General features: G+C 44.4%; 1 protein-coding gene and 1 pseudogene across 1 annotated transcript in view; both read right to left on the bottom strand.

The window, feature by feature from the left end:
- The window catches only part of LOC141994640 (kinesin-like protein KIF19), a 31019-nt pseudogene extending 10195 nt beyond the window's left edge, over positions 1–20824 (bottom strand).
- Positions 20825–24530: 3706 nt separating this feature from the next.
- The window catches only part of EIF3B (eukaryotic translation initiation factor 3 subunit B), a 31766-nt gene continuing 29045 nt past the window's right edge, over positions 24531–27251 (bottom strand). Inside the window, exons 18-19 of the mRNA XM_074965196.1 lie at positions 27127–27245; positions 24531–24937 (exon numbers count right to left, since the gene is read on the bottom strand). Of these exons, the coding sequence (XP_074821297.1) occupies positions 27142–27245 (104 nt within the window). The 3' untranslated portion in view covers positions 24531–24937; positions 27127–27141. The remainder of the gene's footprint in view (positions 24938–27126; positions 27246–27251) is intronic.

Here is a 27251-nt window from a genome sequence, read left to right on the forward strand (position 1 = left end):
CCTGCCTCAAGACCATGTTGAACTACCGTGGATGTTTTATCCCTTTCTACCTTTTAGAAAAGTCTCATTTCCAAACAAACTCAGATACAGATTTAGATATTTTTAAAGGAGTCTCTTCCCCCTGCAGAGCCCTGAAAGAGTGATAGCCACCAAATTCTTGCCCTGCAGAACCCCTTCCCCTCCCTGGGGAATGAATACATGCAGGATATGCAGGGAACAACTGACTTCTTGCTGGATAGGAGACATCGTTTACGGGCTCCATCTGTAACAACCCAGTGCTGCAGTAGGAATTGAGGGCACTTTGCTAGAGATGCTCATGTCCGTGCATAATCAGGCTCGAAGGTTGCTCTCTCCTTGTTGGTTCAATCTTTCTTGTGCACACACTTACTCTAACCGCTAGACCAATTGCCAAAGGGACAGTTATGTGAGCTGTTCTGTATGCATATGTATGAGACTGGTGTGTGGCATGTAGTGAACCAAAAAAAACAGATCTGCACCACTCTATTTCTTACTGAAAACATAGGCTACGTCTACACTGCAATTGGGAGGCAGGATTGCAGCACATGTAGACATCCCTGAGCTAGCTTTGATCGAGCTAGCTCACTAAAAATAGCAATGTAGCTGTGGTGGCATCGGTGGGGGCACAGGCTGCCTGCCTGAGTATGTCCTCAGGGTCCCAGGCAGGACTGTACTCAGGCGGCTAACTTGTATCGCCAACAGTGCACTGCTATTTTTAGCAAGCTAGATCAATCAAAGCTAGCTCAGGTACGCCTGCACCTACTGTAGTCACCCCTCCTGATTGCTATGTAGACACACCCTAAGTGCCTTTGGCAGGGAGCTGCAGTTATGTTACATTAGGGTTTCTCATCGTGACGGCAGGGAGCCGCATATTAATTAACTTTGTGCTCATCAGTAAGTGCCCAGCTATGCAGTGGTCGTACTCACTTGGTAATCGTTAGCAAATGCCTGGAGGTATCAATGTGTAGCTCAGTGTTGGTGTTCTCCAGCTCCATGAGGCTGCGGCGCATCTCCATTTCCTCCTTGAAAGCCCCGATTAGCTGCTCCCGTAATTTGTTCATCTCTTGCCAGCTGTACGCCTCCAGGGGGAGAAAACAACAGCTCTTCTGTTTCCAGTCTGCCAGCTTCTCAGAGCAATCCCTTGGGACCGCTAAGGCCCAGAAGAGATTCCTTTGGGGGCTATCACCCATTCCATGTGTTATGAGACATGCCAGATACGAACCTCTGTTATTCGGCAATCCGTTGGGTCAGTGGTCGTGTAGTACTTTGAAGCCAGTGGGACTATTAACTTTCAACATGTACTTAAGTGCTATATTGTATCATGACCAGTTAGCCCCAAAATAGTTTTCATCGGTGCTGCTTGGAAGGGAGTGGTGAGAAGGAGCCTGCATTGCAGGGACACTTACCTAACTCTCAGGGAAGGAAAATCAGAATCTGTTGCATTGCTTTCCCCTTCCTTGTTACCTGGGAGCTGTTTTCTCTGAAAATGGGCCAGGGTATTTGTGGCTGAGATCTACTAGCCTTTGGGGGTGAGGGGGCTTGTCTATCGGACAACTTTACTATTTTCTGTTATTGGAAGGAACATTCCCCATGGTGAGATCAATTGAAAAGTTATTCTGGAAACAAAGTACACCAGGAACTGAAACAAAGCTCTCTGGCCTGACACAGTATCAGAGCCTGGAGATGCATGGGCAGCAAAATAATAATAATGACATGATATCATTTGCCCTTATATATAGATTGTCATCACAGGATCTCAAAGCCCTTTTCAAAAGCAGATAAACCTCATTTTCCAGTGGAGGAAATTGAGACACAGAGAGGCTAAGTGTCTGCCCAGAGTCACACAGCAAGTCAGTAGTAAAGACTGGAATGGAATCCAGGTTTCCTGACTCCTAGTTCTCTGCTCTGACCACTAGACGTTGCTGCCTCTTCCACCTTTTTAAAAAGCACCATGTGTCAGCTCTGTACATGTAAAGATGGGACAAGGGAAAAGACTTGAAAAAGCCTCTGTAAAGGAGACAAAGACAACTCAGATGTGATAAAGGGAGACTAGAGGGGAGAGTTTGATGAACCCATACTATCATAACTGTATAAAAAAAGGATTTGCTACAAATATATGATCAGCAGCTGGAAAAGCTAGAGCCCGTCTACAGGAAAGCCTTTAAAGGACACATGAAAGGGACAGTATGGAGGCTGTACGATAATCATTCCAATAAACAAGATGATTACAAAGAGGCACAATAGACAGAAATGGAACCTTGACAAGACCAGCATCTACCCCCAGCTCTACCTTGTACATCCCTGAGGTCAGAGCCGATTGCACTCTTCTCCTTTTCCTGATTTTCAGTCTTTGCCTTCAGACCCGCAATCTCCCTGCGTAGCTGTGAAATGATGCTGGTGTACTGTGCAGTGTGATAGGAGACATTCAGCAGGTTGCGTTTTACCTGGTGGGTGAGAACACACAGGGTCATTAATCCCACAGCCTGCTCTGTCACTTCATAGCACAAGGGCTGTAAAATAAAACATCCCTTCCTAGGAGAGGAGCCCTAGATCACTGAAAGGGATTCAGGAACCCTCAATCTCTGGTATACTTGTTTGTATATCAGTGTCGATCTACCTTCACCCCGCAGGCCTTTCCTTCTGCCACACCCATCAGCCTTCCATTTTCTCTGTCTCCATTCACTCCTTTCTGCTTGCTCATTGCCCTCTACCCACTTCTTTCTGCTGTCCTCTCAGCCAGTATGGTATCTGCCCACTGCTTCTTGCCATACGCATTGCTGTCTTACTTCCATCACACCCCGTACGTTATCCTCTCCCTTTCCATTACACCTGCTTCCCCATCCTTTCGCCATGTTACTAACTCCCTGCCTTATTGTTAGGCCTTCTCCCCACTGCTTTCTTCTGTGTTCTTCACCTTCAACCAGGCGGCCTTTGTTCTCTCTCCCATCAAACCTTCCAACATGCATGGTGTGTAAGCCACTTGCCCTCTCTCTCCCCTGTCATGCGCTGTATCCTCCTTTCCCCCCAGCATACCTTCCCCTCCCCGTGGCATGCTTTTAGTCTACACAATTTAGCTCTTGGATTGCCTGCTTGCTTACCCTATGTAGCCAGACAGACAGCCCCCCGCCCTCAGACCAGCATTGCTGGGAAACGGAAGCCAAAACAACAGGGCACTTAACATGAATTCCAGCACAGCCTTTGAAGCTGTGAAAAGCACAGGTGTGCTGCTACAATGTGCCTCTGGGAACATATACAACGATTAGGCTCACAGCAGGCAGAGGCGCTGTGACAGACATGGCTCTTAGCCCCTACTAAATAGCATGATGCACACACACCAACATCCTAGGTGGGAAAATATTTACCCTAATAAAAGGAATGTCCAGTAGTCGAAACTTATTGTTTCTCTCCCTTGCAAGTGTAAACTACTCTTGTGAGAGCTGGCGTCGCCCAGACAGACCAGCCCCAATTTGGCATAAGAAAGGAGAAAGAGAATAAAGGAGTACAGAGGTATAAGTAGGGGACCTACAGCACCATGATTTTTGAGTGCTTTTCACTATCTATCTGCTGGTCAGATAAGTGACAGCCTCCCAAGGCTTCTGCAGCTAAGAGGGTCCCTAAGCCTTGTCCCTTATTCGTCTTTCCGCGGAATTGAGTGACCGATCCTGGCTTGGCACCGCTGGAATCGAGAGATGCAAGGAGGGTAAGAAGCACCCACACCTGATCTCCTATCTTTAGTGTACACATATTTTGAAATAGAGCTCTATACTTTGTTTTCTTTCTTTGGGATTGTAGCTTCAGTTTTGTAACTTGTTTGTGTGTGTAACATCTCTACATTTAAATAAGTAGGCACTAGCAATTTTGTAACCACATGATTAGAATCTAGTTTAATAAATTTTGGTAACCATTTATGCATAAGCCTGACTTGTTTCTCTGGTTTACTGTAAAGCAGCCAACACAATTAAAGAACCTCAGCCGTTTTGGCTATAAAGCCTGGCCATTAGGTGAGAGTACTAAGAGCCTAGCGTTGAGTTGTGCCGCCTCCACGGGGCAAACTCTTGGGGCGCCTGTCAGTCAATCCTGACTGCCCGCTGCGAAGGAGCTCTGAGCTCTAGCAGTTAAAGTCACGGGTGTGGAGAGGCTCTTAGTGCTGCCATTGGGGCACCTGTCAGTCAGTGTTGACTGCCCGCTGCGAAGGAGCTCTGAGCTCTAGCAGTTAAAGTCACAGGTGGTTAGGACCTTGGGGCATCCGTCAGCCTAGCCCGGGCTGCCCGCCGCGAAGGGACAGTGCGTCCTAGCGGTTAAAGTCACGGATGGTATAAACGGGCATAGCTGGCACCTCACCAAACATCCTTGGCCATCGGCTAACAGATTAGTCTTGATGTTTTTTGCTCGATAAGCATAGATCAAGGTTGTTCGAGATTCTTCAAAGTAGATGCTGGCAGGACTGATGTGGGCAATCATAACTGTCCTGCTGTTCCCCCCAATGAGTCCTAAAGGAATGCAACATTTCCACTGTTTAGCTTTAAAAGAACAGAGGCCAGGCGTGTTTGGAAGAAACAGGAAAGACACACTAAGTGAAAACATACAGACCGTAAAGAAACACTAATTAAGATGCTCATTTAGATTCCAATGGAGGATATCAACTAAGGGCTATAGGAAAAGCTGGTCAAAACATTTTCAGCAAACAGCTTTTTTTGGACTAACTGGGAATGTTTGCTGGAAAATCTGTTTCCATCAAAATACCAAAAGCGTTTCACATTATTTTAAATGTTTTTTTTTTTTTTCCAATATTGTGTGTGTGTTTAAATATATTTTTCAACCAGCTGTAGCAGTAGGATCAACACCAAGTACTTGGGCTGAGATTCATGCCCAAAGCAATGAAAGCACCCTAGGATCCATAAACAAATACACCAAATGGCCATGGTTACTCAAGTCACCTTTGAAGTTCACCGTTACCAGTAACGGCGCACTAGCACAGTCCGGGACGTCCAAACCTTGACCCTTTCTTTTTGTGGTAATGTGGTCACAATAAATTACTGGGTGGATCTGAAATCCCACACAAGATCCTGGACTGATTTCCTAAACTTAGGAAGGATAAAGGGGTCAGGACATGAGGATCAGCTCTCAAGTGCCACCTGACTTGTGCACCAATACAAGCCAGCAACCGATTACCTTCCTAACCAGTTGCAAACAGTACCTTTAAGAAGCGTGTGAGTTTGGGTCTCGAACATTGACATACTGGGCCCGACTTCCTCCCTTCTCACTCAAGGCACTGATGCAGTTCCCCAGAACTAGCAGCGAGCGGTTGATATGGGCTCCCTCCTTCATTCTCTTGCCTCGGTTCTGAGTTTGCTTGGAGAGGGAGAGAAGTCACTTCAGAAAGACAGAGTTGTACTGTGGGAATGAATTCACCCATGCAACATTAACATCAGGATCTGCATTTCAAAGCATCAGCTTCACTCACAAATCTATGTGGAAACCAGGACCAGTCAGCTCTGACATAAGTGGGTACAGAGTCCATTGAAATCTCACAACAGAACTGAATCTGGCCCACGGCCTCCATTAGATGTTTTGCAGTAAACTAAAAATCACCCTCCCATGACTTGTTTTCTGCAATTGGGGTTGCAAACATAGAAGATCTAACATCTTTCTGTGGAAACATCTTTCCATCCATTCAGTCCAATACTGGTCTCCTCAGCTGCCAATCATTTCTGTGTATCTCTGTTGATATATAATAATAATGTCTAACTTGTACAGCATTTGTAATCAGTAGGTCTCAAAGCGCTTCACAAAAGAGGTCAACATCATGCTACCCATTTTACAGATGGGGAAATTAAGGCACAGAGAGGTGAAGTGACTTGTCCAAGGTCACCAGCAGGCCGGTGGGTGAGCCAAGAATAGAACCCAGGTCTCCTGAGTCCAATCAAATATAGTGCCTTGATGGCATCCAGCCATCTGCTTATCCCACCCTTCTTGTCATTGACCCTCCCACTGATTTGTAAATTTTCCCTTCAACCAAGAGGAGTCCAAGCCATGACCTGGATGCTGCATTTAGTCCCTGGAGTCTTAAGCCAAGGACCATCACCAGCCTCATCACACATTTTCAGGGTGAGGACAAAGCTAACCGTTTGTAGATTTTTACTGCTGATTAATTCAAATAGCAACAGATTTATATTCATCTTTCAGGAAATTACAGGCAAATGCCATGGTGTGTAGTGTTTTGTACATCCTGCCAATTGCACAGCTTGTTATATGTCTAGTTGTTTTCTATTTTAAAATTTCATGTACATTTACATGCATGTTTAGTGCAGTCCTTGGGCTCTTGGCAAATTGTCATGGTGGCCTTTAGTACTGCAAAAGTGTCAGTGCTTTGCTCTAACCAAAGATCTGGCCACCTCTCCTTCAGTATCTCCTTCCATCCATCTAAATATCACTTATCCCCATCAAGTGGTAATGAATAGTACCAAGAAGTGGCGATCAAAGCCTTCAATTCTCCTGCCTGCTTGTCCACCTCTTTCCCACCCAGTTCCATATTGAATCAATACATTTTCACTTTCCTTTTGATGTCCATCTACCATTCTGAGTCCTTTGCCTAAGAGTCCATCCGTCTTTCAGACGGACTGCATACCAGTCTTGCACATCCATCCTGTCTTCTAGCACCTGTCCACCTATGCAGTATTCAACATGTCTATCCTTCCAATAATTCATTGTCTTCTATCCTCTTTTCTATCTTCTCTTCCTTCCTACAATCCAGTGTTCCACGTAGGTTCTATTTATTCTGGCTTCCATCCCTTTTTGTCCTTCCAGCTACCTACTTATCCATACTCTCTTCATCAATGACACCAATCTACCATTCCTCCTCTTTCTAAATAGCTGCCACTTTTTTTAGGTATCATTTTCAAATTCTCACATTTTGCAGTGAATCATGCACTAAGATGAAACATTCTGGCTCTGATCTCCTGCATTTCCTATCTGTATTTCCTCTATGCAGTCTATGAAAAAATATTCACAGCTGTCTTTGTACAGGCCTACACGTCAACAACACACAAAGGACAAAGTTTAAATGCATTTAGTTAATACCTGCACTAAAAAAATACATCACCTGAATTGAAATGTTGTAGTCACAATGGTTTTAAAATGTCAAATACTCATGCAGTCATGTTTTCCAGGAAAGTAAAATACACACGCATGTGTGCACACACACACACACACACACACACAGTGTGAGCTTTTTCATATCTACTCATTTCATGACATGCCAAAGAACTAAGGCTGAAGAACTACAAGTTGTACTTGGGGTGCTCTCTCAGAACCAGCCAAGTCAACCATGAAAAGCTTCCCCACTCGCACGTCCTCTTTAATATTCTTTGCCCGACACTTCTGTTTCAGTGTGACCTGGAGGACTGCATGTGAGCGGGAAGATGTCTTGCTGGCAGCGGTGGGCTCCTGAGTGCATTCTTTGTTTCCTTTTGTTAACAGCGGCGTGATCTAAACAATGCAGAAAAATATGCAGAAGTTTAAAGACCTGCTCAGGTAATAGTACAACTCTCTCCTTCAGTGACAGTACCCGAGAGGGGTTACAATGAGTAAGTAAACAAAATAAACCATCCCGCGTGTTTGCCAGCATTGGACCAAGTTTGGGTCTCACTGAAGTTGATGGGAGTTTTGCCTTTGACCTCACTGGGACCATGACCTGGCTCATTGACTAAGAATTGTATAGTTATTGGGGTTTCACTTTAGGAGGCTTTACAATGGGCTGAAGTACGTTCTCCTGGGATGCACTGTGCCTTGGCATGTTATCTCACGTTGAACACAAAACAACACTGCATGACATAATAGAATACAATAACATGATGCTCCCTACCCTGGTAGCATGGCATAACCTTAGAAAAACTGCAGATCAAAGGTCAGGTTAAAGTCCTAGCATAACTTACCTCACAGTACATATCAGTGAATTACAAAAGCACGTTTCAGTTATCTCCTCTCTACCTACAAATAATTTTGTTTAACAGGGCTTGTGAACACAGGTCCTGGCATTCCTATCCTTCCAGAAAACTGGCAGTCACTTAGGGTATGTCTACACAGCAACGAAACACCCACGGCTGGGCCGTGCTAGCTGACTCAGGCTTGTGGGGCTTGGGCTGTTGGGGCTGTTTTATTCCCATGTAGACTTCCATGCTCAGGCTGGAGCCTGGGCTCCAGGACCCTGCGAGGTGAGAGAGTCCCAGAGCTCAGAAGTCTACACAGCAATGGAACAGCCCCACAGCCCGAGCCCTGCAGCCCGAATCGGCTGGCATGGGCCAGACGTGGGTTTTTCTTTGCTGTGTAAACATACCCGTAGCCTATTACTGACCCATATAGCTGATCTTTACTGCTTAGCTACAGATTTCATCCTGGTTTCTACTATTCTTGTGCCTGCCTGATTAGTCCTTTCTGAGCAACTCACTTCATTAAGTAAGTCCCCATAGGATCCTGTTACGTGAGATGTCTTACACCAAGGAAGGCTATGCCAATATGTAGATATGACAACCTCTTAAAATATCATTATTCTAGTGCATTGAACATCTCCCTCCCCTGGAATTTCTTTCAGATTTACCTCCTGTGCATTTGTAGTGGAGACTTCAGTAATTCCTGCTATCTGGATGCTACCCCTAGCATCCTCTCTGAGGTCTAGGAATCCAGTGGATGGATTCAGGAGGTCACGGATCACTTCGTTATAAATCTGAAGGAGGAAGAGAAAGGCAAAGGACGTTTGTATGTTTGCACTGCTTTGTCCTTAGGTCAATAATAAGGATTAAAATATATTGTGCATTACATTGGCTTGGTACTTTTTGTATTTCCCTGGCGAGGCGAGGCGAGGCGAGGCGAGGCTGAGCCCCACTCCAGTGCATGGCTGACACAGGAGATAACAGAGATAACATGAATGGATGACTGAGGAAACCACTCAAATGCCTGTTACCAGTGAGAGCTGTCACAGAAATAATAGCAGATATACCACTTTTGCTTTACACTTTTGTTACAGGGAGTATGAGGCAAAAAGCCATTTATCAACTCCTTTATGTATCTTAAATTTATACACAGGGTGAGTGCAATGCATTTGTCACTGCCCCCACCGTGAGTCGCCAGTCGGGAATGAGCCTGGGATTATCAGCACCAGCGCAGGCTTTTACCACTTAAACCAGAGGCATAATTATTAGCCGGTAAAAGTAGTAGGTTCTTATCCTCTACGTGAGCCAACCTCTCTAGGGAGAAGTGTCACATTTAGCCAGCGTGTTATGCATTAGAATAATAATAATTAAAAAAAAGAAACAAGAATTCTAGACCCAAGGTAGGAGTCACCATAGGGGAATGAATGCAGGAGCCCCGGCTCCTAGATTTATAGCTTCTCCCAGCAGGAGTGTCTCTAAGCTATTCTTTTAAAGCATCTTCTACACAGAATTGGTCCAGATGACAAAACAAAGACACCTCACCACTAGGTACGACATGGAGACAGTGTAATCCATGTTGTCACTGTTTGCCTCAATGGCTTTAAAGAGGTCATTTAGGGTGCGGATGTAGATCCCAGGATCACAGTCTATCCCTAGCACAGTGTAGGTTTTCCCTGCTCCTGTGAAAGATACAGGGAAGAGCAGCACAGATCAACTTCCAGAGAAAAATTATCTTCTAATATAATCCACGACAGTTTATCAGCAGCCGGATCTGCCCTCCTGTGTGATCATCACACAGACTCAGCTTTGGATAGAGAAGCCCTCCTTCCCCCCCCCCCACAACACACACCCTTTTTTAAAAAAAAAGATTTCTCTCCAATGTTAAATCTATTTTCAAAGTTACTACAGCTCTGCTGTCCCTTTAACTTTTAAAATAAAGATTCACATCTCGCAGCCAGAATGGTATTTTTACTGCTCTGTTCTGACGTGATCAACTAATTGGCCTTGTTACTTCAGATCAAGTCCCTATACTTATCGCTGCCCTATCCCGGCTCCAAATCCAGTCCATGCCGCTATTGCTCCCTCTGTGGTATACTATTTATGTTACCTGTTGGGCCATATGCAAAAATGGTTGTGTTGTATCCAGAAATGACTCCTTCTACCAAGTTTTTGGTCGTGGACACGTACACCTCCTCCTAGTCAGTCAGAAAGAGCGTAGGTCTTAGGTCAGGCATAACAATATTTTCCAGCTAACACAAGTACCCCATGTCTAAACTTACCACAACATTCCTCTCTCGTTCCCTACGGTTCACTCAGCACATTTCATTTTCTCTTTACAAATTCTGTGGGCTCCAAAATCATTTCTGGCTCCACAGAACAAAATAATTTTGCCAAATCATCAAAACGGCTAACATCTTGCTGAAGTATCTAAAGATGCGTGCGGTGTGTCAGGGTCCAAAAATAAAGTTTGATTATTTTCTTAGATTTTGAATTGGGAACGTTTCAGCTAGAGTCTTTGCATCAGTGGAACAAAGATGAAAATACTATTTGTGATCACGTCCTCGCTAGTGCCAACCATGCTCCAGCGGACTGTTATGTTTTCAGCATACACACAGAAAAGTTAGATAAAAACACAAATACTCTTGCTGGAAGGTTGCAGCGTAACCCTGCTTTATTTCTTAGCATTCAGAACACACGAGAAGTGGCAGCGTTCAGTTCTACTACAGTCCTCAGTCCACCACCGACACTTTTTACAAAAGATACTTTATTAGAATATAACCACAGATATGGAAGTCACATACGACAGAGAGAATAGATGAGGACACACACACACTGCATTCTCTCTCTCACACATACACACAATATATTTTCATAAATATACAATATACTAATTATATCATCATATAAGGCAGCGTTTCTCAAATGGGGGTCCGCAAGGGTAACACCAGGAGAACCGCCGGCCCTTCTGATCAACTCCTCCCCTTCCCTCCCTGAACTCCTCCCTCTCCCTCCCAGTGCCTCCTGCATGCTGGGGAACATGTTCAGGGGCGTGCAGGAGGCGCTGGGAGGGAGGGGGAGGAGTGACGCACTCAGGGGAGCGGGGGGAAAGAGGATGGAAGAGGAGAGGCAGGAGAGGGGGCTTGAGGGAAGGAGTGGAGTGGGGGCGGGCCCTGGGGCTGAGCGGGGGGGCCGCAAAAATTTTAAATCAAAATAGGGGTCCTTGAGTTGCTAAAGTTTGAGAACCGCTGATATAAGGGAATACTCTGCAGGGAAGTATAAAGGGTCTGTCGCCACTCATCTGAGATGACTGCATTACTCACAAGAACCGAGACCATGTGTGTAATACAGACCATCCCGAACAAGTGCTGATAAAGTCTTCATATCACACCATAGCATAGATGCCAAATACAACGTGACACATCATTAGCTATATGTTAAATATGTTAAGGGAAAATTCTTTATAAAAATGCATTGGAACTCTTTTGTATCCCTCTAACTGTAAAGCCAGGCACCTTAGAAGGAATTGGCTGTGCCGGGCTCCGAGGGAGAGAAAAATTAAAATTCATAAATGTAAAATCTTCAAAAAAATGACCTAATATAGATTTGCTTTACATAAATATCACTGTTCTAAAGTCCAGAACCTCAGGCCCTTCGAGGGCTAGAAGGGGCTGTAACCTACTGGAAAGCTGGAATTTCCCCTTCCCAATGGTATAAAGCTCCCATTCTCCTATTTCTCTCCCCATGGGACTGTGAGTTATTGGAATTTAATGCAGCGACATTTTTATTTTAAAGCTGCGGGCTGAATCTTGTCCATGCTGGACGTCAGACAAAGGTATCATTCCACATGCAGGGGGAGCCCTTAGGGAACCTTGTCTGGCAGGTTGTTCTAAAAGGAATGAAGGTCATAGCTCCATTGCCTCCAAGAGAGCCATGACTATTTACACCAGCTGTGGATCTTCCCCAGAGTGTCTGTGTGACGCGGCCAACGGGTTTGGAATGTTCAAATAAGTCCCGGGGAGATGGGAGGACAGGTGTTGCAGACATAGACCCGTGATAAACTGCACCAGGCATGTCACCTCTGCGTGCCCAAGCAGTATTCTCAAGGAGGTGTAAGTCTGGAATGAGCTACCGGAAGAGGGACCAGTAAGTCAGACCCTGGCCATCTTCAGAACATGCTGTGATGCCCACCTAGTTAACAAGCCTTCCAAGGCATATAATGTGTCAGGGATACACGGACATGGGAGGGAATAAAGAAGTTCTCTAGAAGACTCCCTGGAACCTCCACTATGCAGTCAATTCTGGACCACATATTGTGGAGATTAAATACTTGTTGGTTGCTTAGAAGATATTACGATGACGACAGGCTCTACAGTAAATCCTTAGATAAATAAATTGTGATGTCTTGATATCACTGTGATAGACCTGTTAGACATTTGCAGATAGGCAGCACAAGTAACTTCCCTAGAGTCAATTATTTCATACATTAGTCAGTTTCTCAGATCATCTCACCCCTTCTATCGCAGCACACAGGACTGTGTGCATCAGTCCTGCCTAATTGGACTAGGGCTCAGGAACATGCCTCCTTTTACAGAGGCTTGTCCATAAAACAACAACAGAGAAAGACGAGAGGAGCACACACAATAGAAGGACCCAAACAAATTAACTATGACCTCATTCACCAGAGGCCCCAGGAGTTCTGGCTCTCAGCTCCAGAACTCTGCTTACTCATATTGCAGAGCTGGGTGATGCTGTCCCTAGGGAGGGAGAGAGAGAGAGCAAGTTGTATACTGCAGATCACAATAAAGAGAAGAGAGCCTTTACTGCCTGCTTCTACTTAGCGCTACTGCCTTTTCACTGAACACCACTTAGATTCTGGGATGCACATTAACTCACAGGGTCAAACCAAATATCCATGGAAAGGAAAGATTTCCAATTGTAAACCACACCACAAACCTTTTGGAAAGGGAGGGAACCTGGGTTGCTTTGTGATCCAAAACCATATCAAATATAAATGTCTTCTCTCGGGATCAATTGGCTTGTAAGATTTCATCTGGATCCATCAGAACCACCATCTATTACAAAATAAAGACGGGGAGAAAATCTTTACCTCCTTAATTGGGTCTGTAACGGAAACCAAGTGGAAGCTGCAATCAAGAAACGCCAGTGGTTCTCCCAGCTATCTATTTGAGGATCTTCTATAATGTCAATCACTAGTATTTATGAATCATCACAGGAGTGTTGCATTATGGCAATATGTGAAAAAAAACCCCACATACATGCTTAATATCAAGTCTGAGATGCTTCGGGGCCTAATTTAGTCACACTGAAGCCCTACAACTCATCTGATCACCAGTTGAGGTCACATGGGTAACTAGCAATTATGGCAGAAGAAACCCCCGACTGTGAATAAGAGGAGAATTGGCCCCTTCCACTTTTATTGTTAGGCAAGAGGGTGGGAATTGGAATATTCCCAACTGACAAGGGAACCATAAAAGAAACAAATTAAGTTCACTGGGATCAAAATTGCATGAGGTAAATCCCCCCAAACCTTTCCTGTGTAGGGATGAGTGGAAGTATCAGCTCTACTCAAGGCCAGAAACTTGCTCCTTTTGTGACTTTTATTAGGAAAAAAAGGGGAGGAACCAAAAGAAAAATTTTTCATGGCAGGTTAGAAAACAGGTTTCATTCCTCCCGATTCCCTTGGGTCCAATTTTCCTCACTCACATAAATACATAATTATGGTGGAAAAAGTATATTCCTTCCACTCTGCTGGAACAGCTCATAAGAGGTGGATACATACTTAAGGGGAGAGGGGAAACCATGCACCATATCCTCCTGAGAAGCTTTTGCCGTCTCTCAGATAAATACCTAATTAAGTGTTTACAGTGCAGATCATCAACCACCTGATCTAAAAAAAAAATAGTTACAGCATTTGGTTGCTAATCTGTAGTAAAATCATAACTAGATAAGTAAGAACTAGATAACTAGTAACTAGATAACAAAGATGTAGGGCAAATCCCCAGTAGCTGGTCTGGGAACTTCAAGAGCTTGGCAGGGTTTTCTATTCCCCTCCCTGTGCCTAAAATTCCAAAAGTATCCAGTAAACATCCCAGGCTAATTACTTGCACAATTTCACTTGCTGGAGAAAAGCAATTTTTTCTGAGCTATGCAGACGAAAAAAGAATTGAAAATAGTAAATATCTAGGGGGCAAATACCCAAAAGACCCTCCTGATTTGTGTCCACAATCCGTAGTTGCACATGCAAAGTGGGTAAATGCATAAGTGTCTGTCTGTGTGATTTAACATTGGATTCCACCCACGCACCTGGGCACAGAGAATTTACATCAGGCATTTTCTTTGGAAATGTGGGCTGTAATACTTTTAGGCCCTAATCCTGCAACTGATTTCATGTGGTATCGGGATCAGTGCATGAATGGGATCTTATATTCCACCTCACTTTAAAGTTTATTTTTAATTAGATAGCAAAAACAAAGTTAGTGTCATTCATCCAGGGTTAATGCCTTGTTTGTTTGACAGGCATTGTGCAAACATACACAAAATTATAAACCATTCACTCGTGGACTGAACTGCTGAGGCATAAGACTGTCAATTTCGTTTTAGGCATCAGTGAATGGGTGGAAATGGCTCTAAGTAAACTATACTTGAGATTAGAATAGTAACGTTATCTAAGAAACCACCAAGGATATTCAACTGCCAAAGAACCCATGTTCACTTCATTTGTTACAGTAATTTTCATGGCTAAGAGAGAGATTCTCCAGGGTAAAAATGATCCTTAAACCAATGCAGTATCTGAATCCTTCCCTGTCCACTGAAGGAAAATAGAGCTCAGGGCTGGTGAGGTGATCTCTTAATAAGCTATACAAAAATAAAGTTTGTGATCAAGCCAGCTTGATGGCCTTTAAAGAATGATGTTCCACAAATAACTCAGTAAATGGAAACCATGCTTGTAAGATAATTTGTACAGGGAAAAATAGATTTGTTCCCTTTTCACTTCTTTATGATGTGAAAGACAGCCTGAATGTTTCACAGCAGTTCATTGTTGCCACATGACACAGATCTAAGGTCTGCTCATCTGGAATACTGTGTGCAGTACTGGTTACCCCATCTCTGCGAGGCTATTGCAGAATTAGAGGGGGTTCAGCAAAAGCTGATGAAACTGATTAGGGACCTGAAGAAAATGTCATATGAAGAGAGATTGAAAAGAATGGGATTGTTTTCCTTAGAAAGGTGATGATGAATACAAGGGGACATGATGAAAGTCTATATAATAATGAATAATCTAGAGAAGGTAGATGGGGAGCTTCTTTTCTGTCTTCTCATAACACAAACAATGGGACATTCCATTAAATTAAAAGATGGCAAATTCAAAACTGATGAAAGGAAATTTTTTTTCACACAACATATGCTGAAACTGTGGAACTCATTGCCACAGGATGTTGTTGAGGCAAAGAATTTAACGAGATTCAGAAAGAGATTGAACATTTCTATGGATATCAATAACATCCAGTGTTACAACAGATCATGTTAACATAAATTTTAGAAGGAATATTAAACCGAATCCTTCATGGTTTAAAGCAGCAGTTCACGAACTGTGGGTTGGGACTCCAAAATGGATCACAACCCCGTTTTAACGGGGTCGCCACGAGTGGCATTAGACTTGCTGGGGCCTGGGATCGAAGCTTGAGCCCCACACTGCCTTGGGTGGCGGGGCTCAGGCTACAGACCCCCCGCCCAGGACAGTGGGGCTCAAGCTTCAGCTTTGTCCCCCACCTGGGGTGGCGGGGCCTGGGCAAGCTCAGGCTTCAATTCAGTCCCCCTGGCTGCGGTTGTGTAATAATTTTTGTTATCAGAAGGGTGTTGTGGTACAATGAAGTTTGAGAACGCCTGGCTTAAACCAATCTCTAACTACTAGGGATTTGGAGACCTGATGCAGGAGGGAGATTATCCCACATCTGCCTAATGCGAGCTTTCTTGAGTCTTCCTCTGAAAGTGCTGGTATTGACCATTGTTGGAAACTGGACTAGATTGATCTTGGGTCTGAACCAATCTGGTAATTCCTATGTTTGTAAAGTTTCCAAAATTCACAGTTTTGTCTTTGGACATAATGTCTTTCAAGCAGCCCTGGTGAATTCTCCAGGGTTTAATTCCTGAGCAGTTTCATGAACCTAGCCCTGCAGGCAGCTCCCACAGGTTGAGAATGAACCAACTCCTGTAGGAGCACTCTCAAGGGTAATCCCCTCTTCTTCCCTTCCTTCCCCCCAAACAAATGTCATGAAAGCAGCTCAGTCTCCTACCTTCCTCCTAGCTCCCAGCCCTGGGAATCTGGGGACTTCTCAGGGGTCTGCAAATTTTGTAGCTGCCCTAACAACCACTGCCCAGGTTTGCAGAACTTTTAACTCCCCATACCCTTTCCATGTTCAAGTGAGTCACTGTGTTTGTTCTTCATCATGACAGAGGCACCAACACTTAAGCCCTGGGTTCTCCTTCCAAGAAGCCACTAGCTACCAGCTCAGCTGTAAACTCACCCATGCTGCTCTGCTCCAACCTCACCTGGTCACCCACCCAATGATAGCAGCATTTTCCTCCAGCTCAGCTTCATTGATTGGACAAATCCGAAGAGCCACCTGCACACAGACACAGGAATTGTGCTGGTTATAAATACTCCCCCAGCCAGCTCAGACTGATCCATCACTGAGTCATTCTCTCTGTTCAAGTGAGATGATCACCTACTTGGATTAACTTTATATTGATTTTTTTATTCTCCAGGATTTTTTAAACCACCACAGAAGCTTAAAATATTTAATTCCCCAATAATTTTCACTTTTTCTTTCAACAAGTGCTAATTCCTTACTATCCGCTCTGTTTCTAAAGTAACAAAACCCAAGACCATTCCGTTTTGCTTACTTCTCTGCCCACCAACACCATCGCCATTCACAGATGTGGGAGTGTTTCTGGATGCTGCAGAGCTGTTAGACACATTGTGTCTCTATTGTCCCCAAAACACTGATTACAATGATAGGTTATTTACTTCTTGGTGTCAGGGTAAGGGAATTTAAGTTGCGTGAGCACCCAGATTTGTACATTTTGGCCTTAGAATTTGAACATCATAAAAAAATTACCACCACTTTATATATTTAAAAGGGCTAAAACTAAAACAAACATGAGCTGAAGAAACTAAAGAGGAGCCCACAAATCTCTTATTTGTTGAATTTCACTAAGATATGGGTGAAATTAGCCATATTGCAGGACCCACAAAATCACAAACGGTTTTTGCTCTTTAGCATCCCCATCTGGAGCTACAATGAGCAACAGACTTACAAATCCTTTTCCTAGAATACTGCTGCTATCACCACGATGCTGCCATACAAACAGCTGCAGCCACACTCATTTTAACTATCCAAAGCTCAGGGAGAAGAAAAATTAAAAAACCAAAGACGACACACTTAGGAAAGATATTTTATTTTCAAACAGCTGGTGAAAACGCTACCCAACATGCAATTGACACTATATCTGTGACACAGCAAACATTTAACAAGGTTTAAGATTACATCATGTTTTGCTTAGTGTGATGTTGAGAGATGGGGCCAAATCAAAATCTCAGCTCTAAGCACCCCTGAACTTTGGAAATATTCTAGATCTGAACTCGGCAGCTTGGGTCTGTAGTAAACTGTTAATTAGTTACCCATAAACAATACATAACTCCATAGCAATCTATGGCTATGTTGTCCCACACACGGCACTGTGCACATGCCCATAAAACAGTGTGTAAAATATACTATGAAAGAGCTCTAGAGCTGTGTATTGTAAATAGTTCATAGATAAGGTAGCAAAAGACCGTGTCCAGTAATATGTAGCATGGTTCCGAGATTTTGTAGGTCTAATAAATTTGTTGTTGTGGACTGCAAATGGCTTCCTATGGGCAGCTCTTTACATCAGCTCTTAAACTGTACTGCACAAAATACATTTATTGTACCAAGTTTACTGCCAGAAGAACACAATACCCAGTTGCTTATCCCTGTGTAAAATCACTATGACCCTGATCCTCGGATGAGTTCAGTGTAGATAGACCCCTAACCTGTGCAGAACCCCACTGGAGTCAATGGGATTCCACCAAAGTCTGGAGTTCATTGCAGGATTGGAACCATTATGAAGTGCCAGTTACAAACATCTTCTTCTAGACATAAATATTTCAGTCAACGGCAATCAGGTAACTACATTTTCAAATGTAGACAATATTATAAATATGGAAATTAAAAATATATAAGGACAGGAATCCTTTTAATTAGAACACAAATGACTCCTGATAGCGCACCTTTGACTGTAGTTCACTGCACTCGAGTTTTCGAATTTACAGCTAAAGTAATAAATAGAGAGGCAACATGGCGTAGTAGTGGATCAGGCATGTGTATGCAAAACAGAAACTAGGTTCTCTTCTATACTACATGGGTTCGGCCCAGCTCTTCCACTAACTCACTGTGGAGCCTCTGGCCCAATTAATCCAACATTTTCAAATGTGGCCCCTAATTCCTCAGTTTTTGGGCAGCCAACCTGGCCCACTTGGGGACTGATTTCAGAGATGCCGAGTTCTAGTAGTTCCCAGTGATTTCACCTGGAATTGTGAGTACTCAGCATGTCTGAACCAGTCTTTTGGTATCCCAAGGTGGACGCACAACTTCAGTGGTCACTTAAAAGTGTTGGCCTTAACAGCTACGTGTACATTTCCCATCAGTAAAATGGAATAATAATATCTAACAGTAGCATTTAACATTAGTTAATGCTAGTGAAACCCTATATACAGTACTTGGCTAATGTGTCATATCTGAAGAGTGACCCATTTTCAAAACAGTCTTGCTATAAGGCCCCAGTAGTCACATACAAAGAGTTTATACAAAAACCAAATCTATTTCCACAACAACAAGTCTAGTCAAGTGTCGATTTAGTCTAGTCAAGAGGCAGCTCCAGGTACCATCCAGTATCACCTGGTACACAACACTTTAAACTCTAGCAATAAGAAAGTAAGGCTGACTTTCAGATGAGTATTAACAGGATATAGGGAGTTGCACCCTAACTCTGTGGGATCTTTAATATTCATAGAGGACCTGGAATAGATTGTTCCTTTATCTAGTCTAAAAGACTTTGGGTGAAATTTTAGAAGCTCCTATGTGACTTTGGAGATTAAGTCTCATGGGACTGAGCAGGGAGGGGCGTCCCTAGGGGGGCGTGGGGCCCAGGACAAATCAGCCTCCCTGACAGTCTCCTCGCTGTCCACCAAGCCAGCACTCTCCTCTTCACACACATCCCTCGCTGTCCGCCCGCTGCTCGCCACCCCACTAGTCTCCTCGCCATCTGTCCAGCGTGCCCCCTCCGTATGACACCGCTCTTCTGCTCGCCATCCGCCCACCTGTCTCCTCACCCCACTCCCACTCACCTCCTCACCCACCTGCCCACCGCTTGTCTCCCCACCATCTGTCCGGCGTGCCCCATTTGCCTGCCCACCGCTCTCCTCCTCACCATCCGCCTGCCCCCTCACCCCCCTCCCACCAGCCGGCTCGTTCGCCTCCTCACCCCCCACCTCATCTGAATAACGGGACTAATGGCGTCCCAATCATACAATCGGGCGGGACGCAGGACAAAGGGCTAAATATCAGGACAGTCCCGATTTTATTGAACTGCGGGGCCAAGGCCAGTCACCCCGATTCGCCCTACCCAAGGGACAGCTCTGGGACCGAGGCACTTTTGAAAATGTTACCCTATCTATATCAGTTCCTCCTCATGCAGAGCAGGCAATGGTGTAAGACTGACAAGCCTCTCTTGCATGTCTGTAACTGCTCACATCCCAAAGCAGGTACATTAAAAAAATTTGTAGCCACCGACGGAAGACAAGAAAGCATGTGGCGAAGGATCAGACTCTGTAGTAAGGACTTACTGGCATTATAAGGGAACTCAAAATATTTTTTATGCTATTACACATTATTACAGAAGAGATTCCTGTGACGTGCAATAGTTACTATGTGGTTTAGAGCTCAAAGCAGAGATTTCTGCAGATGCAATCATGTTTCTGACACAAGGTAATGGCAAAAATAAGTCTGAGGAGTGAGAGAGATTTTTGTAAATTATATATGTATATATATAAAAAAAGCCACAGGAAACTTGGGAGCAGGATTAATTAAAAAATTGTCTGTGTGCACAATCATTACTGAAAAAACAGCAAATCCTCATGATCCACATAGAAATGCCAAAATCTTGGGACTCTGAGTGCAACCTACCTACTTCCTACTCAGCATGTATTAACATACAATTTCAATTCAGATGGAAAAGCTCAGATGCTCAGTTGCCTTGGAAAAGTCTTATCCCAGGACTTCCAGAAGGAAACAAGGGGCAAACCTGCTAGCGTTTCCTATCCACAGGTCTGTCTCCTGCAGTCCAGCCCAGTGCTTTCAGCCCTCCGAGGATTTGTTTACAGGCCCCCGGGCTGGAGTAAGTTCTGCAGCGGAGCTGCACGGGGCTCACAGAAGGGGTCTGCGGGTGCAGCAGGGGATTGCCCAGTAGATGGGAAGGGCACATGTGCCCAAAGCAGCCTGAGTGCCCCGGGGCAGCCGGACTCACCGTGAGCTGCTGCTCCACGCTCAGATCCTTCATGGCCGAACTGGGGCTTGGAGCCAGGCCTCCTGCGCGCCTGTGCCCCGCGCGGAGAGGGCTGCCCACGGGGGAGGCCATTGGGCTGGCCGCGCCAGCGGGCTGCAGGAAGAGTGGTTCACTGGCGCAGCCCGGGGTGACCTGCGATCCCCCGGCGGCAGGTGACATCAGCGCACGGCTGTAGTGGCACAAGGCAGCGGCCAGCAGCTCCGGGCTGCACCAGCCCCAGGGAGCCACCAGGCGGGACAGAAGTGTTCACTGCCCTGCCCCGGGCGGTGGAGGATGCAGGGTTTGGGCACAACTCCCGCACACCCCGTCGGTGCCATCCCCTGCTGAGGCCGGCCACGGAACCGGCCCAAAGATGCTCAGCACATGGGTGCAGCCTGCACGCCCTCTGCCTGCAGGCGAAAGCGCCTCGGGGCTGGGCTTGCCTGCTCAGGGCCTGCAGCTCCAGCGCTGCCTGCTTTTAGCGCAGTTAAACCCGGCCTCAGGCTCCGCTGCTGCCTGGGCCCCTCCAGCTCCTTTGCAGGCGGGGAAGAACAACATTTGGGGGCCAGAACACCAGGAGCCCTGCTGGCCCCTGGGAATTATTCGATGCAGGGAAAAATAAGCCAAGCGTTAGCTGTATGTGTCTCCTTCAGCAGGCGTCACCACCAGCATGGTTGAAGATGCCTGTTTTCCCACGGACACCTTAAGCACCAACCTCTCAGGTGTAGCAACGATAAATGTTTGCGGTGCAGCCCTAGTGAAATATTTGTCCTTTTTCACAGTCCTATGTAGAATGCTTAACGTTGGCATGTGAGGGGGGTAGGCCTGGCAGCGCTTGGATTTCCCTCTCTGTAGTTTGCTGCAAAGTGAAAAACAAGGAATGTGTGTTCTATTTTAATTACTGGGGTTTATTAGCATAGAAAATTATACCAAGCAAGACATAACTGGACAAAACACTAGAGCTTTAGTTTAGAAGTTAGAGGACTCAAGCCTAGGGCGAGCCTTAAGACAACCACGGAGGCTAGCGCACAAATAAAGAAACAACTTGGTCCATCTACTTCCATTCATGGCCAATGAAAGAAAAACATTTCAAGAGAAAAGCATTTTATTTTTTAAAAGATTTTTAAAATTGTTATATTTAAACAAAGAACTTGACCAATTTTTAATATAAACAGGCCCTGAGCTGTTTGGCTTATTTTAACAGTGATGGTATTAGAGGTTATTCAGAAGTCAGAAAAATTACAGTGAGTGGTTGAGGCAAACACACCTTAAAACACAAAACAGGACAGAGCAACTACTAGACAATGGGAGATAGCAATAAAGGTCTTGGTCTGGTTTTCCCCTTTTTTTTTTTTTTTTTTAAAATAAAAGTCTCCCATCCTGCTATCAGATGGACAATATTGGGGATTTACCACACACTAAGCACACTGGACCAGGACACTCTTGAAGGAGAAGCAGGAACTATAGGGATGTAGATAAGTCTCCCTCTAGGTAGAAACACTGCAAGTGGTCGTAGCCTCTCTCTTTAATGATTAAAAGATTCTATGGACTTATTCCCACAAAAAAAGTGTTTGCAGCCCTGTTCCAGGTAAAATGCTTAGAAATTTTCCTGTAGTTCTCCTCAAGTTTTGAGTCAGGGTGCTCTACCATGTTGTTGAACAACTGCGCTTCAGGGGCAGGTAGAGAGATTATTATACTACACAGTTTGTAAAAACACTTAGGGTAAGTGCTACAAAAAAAGAAACTCATCTAGAGCAACAGCATGAGTCACCAGTGTCAGTCAATACTGAAGTTAAAAAAAAAAAATTGTTGTTGAAATTGGACTTCCAAAAGTGCCTCATAAAACATAAGCATAAGTAACAGACTTTACTACGTCATAAATAAATATTTTAAAAATACTCCTTGCTCACTGGTGACCTGGGGAGATAAATCTCTTTCATCCTGAAGGAGCCCACTAAAGCATGACAAGGATCATGATGCTTTAAGTTACTATATCCAAAACACACGTGTCCAGCAGATCTGTCTCTAGTAGTTTCACTATTCTTTATTGCCAAAAAAAGTATAGAGTAGTGGTTTTCAAGCTGTGGGTTGTGGAATAGAAGGGACTGGATCAAAGTGGCTCTGGTCAGCACTGCCGACCGGGCCATTAAAAATCCTGTCAGCGGTGCTGCCTGGCTAAGGCAGGCTAGTTCCTACCTGTTCTGACACCGCACTGTGCCCCAGAAGCAGCCAGCAGCAGGTCTGGCTCCTAGGTGGGAGGACCACAGGGTTCCGCGTGCTGCCCCTGCCCCAAGCACTGGTTCCCACCTGCCTAGGAGCCGGACCTGCTGCTGGCCACTTCCAGGGCACAGCGCGGTCCGTGGTGCCAGGACAGGCAGGAAGCCTGCCTTAGCACCCCCACTGCGCCGCTGACCAGGAGCCGCCTGAGGTAAGCCCGCACCCCAAGCCCCTCAGCCCCAGCCCAGAGCCTGCACCCCCAGCCCAGACCCCAACCTGAAGCCCTCATTCCCAGCCCCACCCCACAGCCCTCACCCCTGCACCCCAACACTCTGCAGGCATCAACAATTTTCTTCAACTGGGTCACCAGAAAAAAGTTTGAAAGCCACTGGTATAGAGTATCCTGTACCAAAAGGTAGATGCGTCATTGAAAAACTACAAGGCATACTGGACAAGACTAAAACTTATTCTCCATACCCCAACGATTAAACAGAAATTCAGATCACAACAACATGTTATGGGAGAATATTTCCCTCTTCAGAAATAGTCAGAACATATAACTAACTCTTATCTATCTGTCAAAATGGCAGACAGTTTGACATTTCACGTTAATGCACTTCACAAGCTGAGTTCTGGGACTGTTGATGGGTAGAGGAGCAGATCACCCCCACTACATGAATTACTTCAGTCCCATAATAAATCCTGTATGCCAACCATGAACAAAATCTTATTGGCAACTGATCTTTGGACTTCCACAAGACAGTTTTTCACTACTGAAGTGATTTTAAATAAGGGAAGTAGTTTTAATAAGTTACAGTATTCCTTCAACATGTTATAACCTTGCAGAATCACTTCTGAAAGATTAAAAAAATAAGATTAAAGGGATAATTACTTGATTATGAATTATCTAGAAAATTTTAATTATCTACATTCAGTGTGGGTATTTGGAATTCTGCTTACAACATCCATGATAAATATTGATTTTTCTGAAGGATGAAAAAGCTGATGGTATGAGAGACAGTATTGACTTGTATTTTCACGATAAAATATGCTCATTTAAGAGCTCTTATCGGCTGAGAACTAGATTCTTAAGGTTTTTTGGTTTTGCTGCTGCTGCATGGAAGTTTGCTCAAGAGGAGTTGACCCAGAAGTTACATACTCTGTACTTTCTTCACCACAAGGTATGGGGCTCCAGACATCAGAATATAGGCTTCCTGGTATATCCAAAAAGCACACATGAAGAGAGTGTGTTCCTCTGAATAGATTTTCAACCAAAGCTTGCAAATAAAACCCAGGAAATCTCCCATAATCCTGCTGCTGCCAATAGCTACACCTTGTAAGTAGGTCTCAGAAATTCATCCACTGATCTTCAAATCATTACACCATAATTATTAAAAACATGTAAGCTGGTCTGCCACCTAATACGCCATGGACTAAATAAAAATCAGTGCAGCCATGAAGGAACTGGGATGCAAATGAAGCTGCAAATTCTGAACCCTGACAGATGAATATTCAGATAATGATCAACTCTGGTCATTCAAGGGAAGATTTCTACAGAACACACGGACGGCCTGTTTTTAGTATAGGTCTGCTTTTATTTCCACGTTCAACCTGTTAAATTCTGTCACAATCTGAATGGAGGAGGGTACAGCCCACTGTAGTGCTGCTTCAGCACACTAACATACATCATATGAAAAATGGTTTTCCTGCTGATCTTTCCCCATACAAAACAAACACCTGTCCATGCACCTGGGACATAAAAAGAGTCCTCTGCAAAGAGAAGCATTGTGAGCATGCAAGACTTTGGAAGGTGCACGGATAATGCTCACCTACTGGCAACAGTTCAAAATTGCCAACTGGTAAGCAATGCACAGGAGTCAGACAGCAAATACTGGTGGTGGATTTAAAAAGAAAGACAACACCTCCCAAATGAATAAAAATTTAAAAGCAGTGCCTTTCAAATATCCCCACTGCTGACAGTGAGGTTTAAAGGCACTACAATATGTCAGAATGGAGAGAACCTGGTGCATTCACCGTCCAGAGTGAGAGAATATGGATTAAAAATTCCGAAGATGGTGTAGGCTTTCTGAAAATAAATGAACCCCTTTTCAGTACAAGATATGGCGGTGCTGCAAAGAAGGAAAAAAAAGGAAAAGTCAAAGTCAGTACTGTGCCTCACACAAAAAACTCAGAACTCTGACAGCTGCTAGCAAGGGAAAGGCAGTTCTACAACTACACTCTACTCACCCTTTGCTGTTGTGCTTCCCAAGTAACTCATTAGCTGAAGCCTATTTAATCCAGAAGACTGCTTCTCCCCCTTTCTTACCTCCACTCTTCCACATCCCCCAAATATTGGCAAGAGGACATCCCTGGCCACTGGAACTAAAAACATATTTAGAGGATGTAAGTGACATTTGTGCATTTTTGGACGGGTGAGGGGGTTTTAGTATTCATCCCTAACACTGATGGGGCTGCTGGGTGCAGAGCTGCTGCTGCCTTAACTCCAGTCACTACATAGTTAAGTGACTTGTCCATGGTCAGACAGAAGTCTGAGATGGTACAGGGAATTGAATCCAGATCCCTTGAGTCCTGGGCTAGTGTCCTAACCACTGAACAATATTTCCTCTTTAACACAAAAATGATTTAAGCCTTCTAAGTACACATTTCTCAGATCCAGTAACTAGGGCTATCCTCTTGTGATGATTTGGGGAATGTGTCTGTACGATTTAGGAACTCAGAGCATGAATTCTATGCAACTTTATCAAGCCGTAAACACCATTCTGAACGGGTTGCCCTTTCATTTCTCTGCCATCTTTTTATTACCTCCATGTTGGACTGAAATTCCAAGATGTAGTGGCATAGGGCTAACAGTCTTGATGGTCCTCTATTGAAAAAACAGCATCTTGAGACAAAAGCCTGGCTCCTACCCAGGAGAACTGTCAGGGGAGATGTTGCCTGGTAACAAAGTTACCTGCAGGGGTCTGTAATCACCTGAGGAGGCTGATCAGAGGCAACTTGACAGAGGAGACTAGAAAGTTAGAGGGCAAGAGCTGCTATACTTGGGATCTTCAGCCATTTTCACCAGCTCAAACTGAGGGAAGCTGCTGCAGAAGCCAGATGAGGCAGGAGTGAATTTTGCCTATCTGAACACAGATTGTCCCTCAAGGTAAGCGTGTTCTAGAGTCTGTGTGTTGTGTGCGTTCAGGGTGTTATCCTCTCAGTGATCAGTGCTTTCTTGCTGAAGTAAAAAGCCATGGTGTCTTTAAAATCGCATGCAAAGTCTGTGTGTTGTGTGCTACACCTCATGTTCCCCTGAAGAGTTAACTCAAAACTAGAGCATCCACTCTGACTGGAATTCTGGGAGAGATGTGTTTAAGCTACAAGGGAGCCTGAGCAGTCAGCACTGGTCCCAGAGGCTAGGTTCTGAGGAGGGGGTGCTAGAAACAGGAACTGCATCCTAAAAGTGTGCCTAGACACACCAAGCCAGACGCAGTGCTCCGTTCAGACTCCAGAGGCCTACAGTGGGGTTCAGGGTTTGGATCTCCTTCACAACAGTCTGGCAAGTGTCCAAGGAGGAAAGCTCCACTAGATCTGCAATACCTATTGCCAATATTTGGGGGATATGTTGGAGTATGCAGCAAGGTAAGCAGCCTTCTGGATTAAAACAGGCTTCAAATAAACGCTTATAATGAATAAGTGCTTTCAGTAACACTAAATACAAGTGTTTGTTAAATGTTGAAATCTCAGTGGCATTTTTAGGAAGAGGTAGCAGAGTGCATGAGGACTTTTGGTAAATTCAAGAGTAATACCTGACTTAAGAGTATGCAACAAATTTGTTCTGTAATTAAACCTTCTTACATAGTGCATCAGAACATTGTTTACACCAATTCAAGGTTCTAGTCCTTCCAATAACCAGAACACAAAATTTACCTCTCCACTAGCATAATTATAAACATTTCTCATACTGCATAGGCACTTTCATCAGGTGCCTGCAATGCATCATGTTTAAGAATTGGCTCAGATTCTCAGTCTTTGAAAGGATCACACTGGAAAGTGCCCGTAGATTTATGAGCTGACCTAACCATTCACTTTGAAGAAAGAAAGCCTTTATCATTTCTGGCCACTGGCACTACAATTGGCCATTCAGAACCTTTCAACTGAGAGCAAAGTACAAAAGCCTAGTCAAAGGAATAGAAACATTCATTTTTGCACTCTATAAGCCTTAAGCTTTCCCAGCAAGTGCTTTTACGCAGGTTGGAGGTACGCTGCAACAGCTGATAGGAAAGATATTTCTCAATTGAAAGGCAATCTGTCTTACCACAGTTTTATTGGACTACTCTGGTTCTGCAATGGTAATAATTTCTTCATTGATAAAAAACTCAACAGTCTCCTCTTCCCAGTCATCTACATTGCTGTCCAGCTCATCTGTGTCCACCCCTGGAG

The sequence above is a fragment of the Natator depressus genome, chromosome 10, assembly GCF_965152275.1.
Source record: "Natator depressus isolate rNatDep1 chromosome 10, rNatDep2.hap1, whole genome shotgun sequence".
Classification (NCBI taxonomy): domain Eukaryota; kingdom Metazoa; phylum Chordata; order Testudines; family Cheloniidae; genus Natator; species Natator depressus.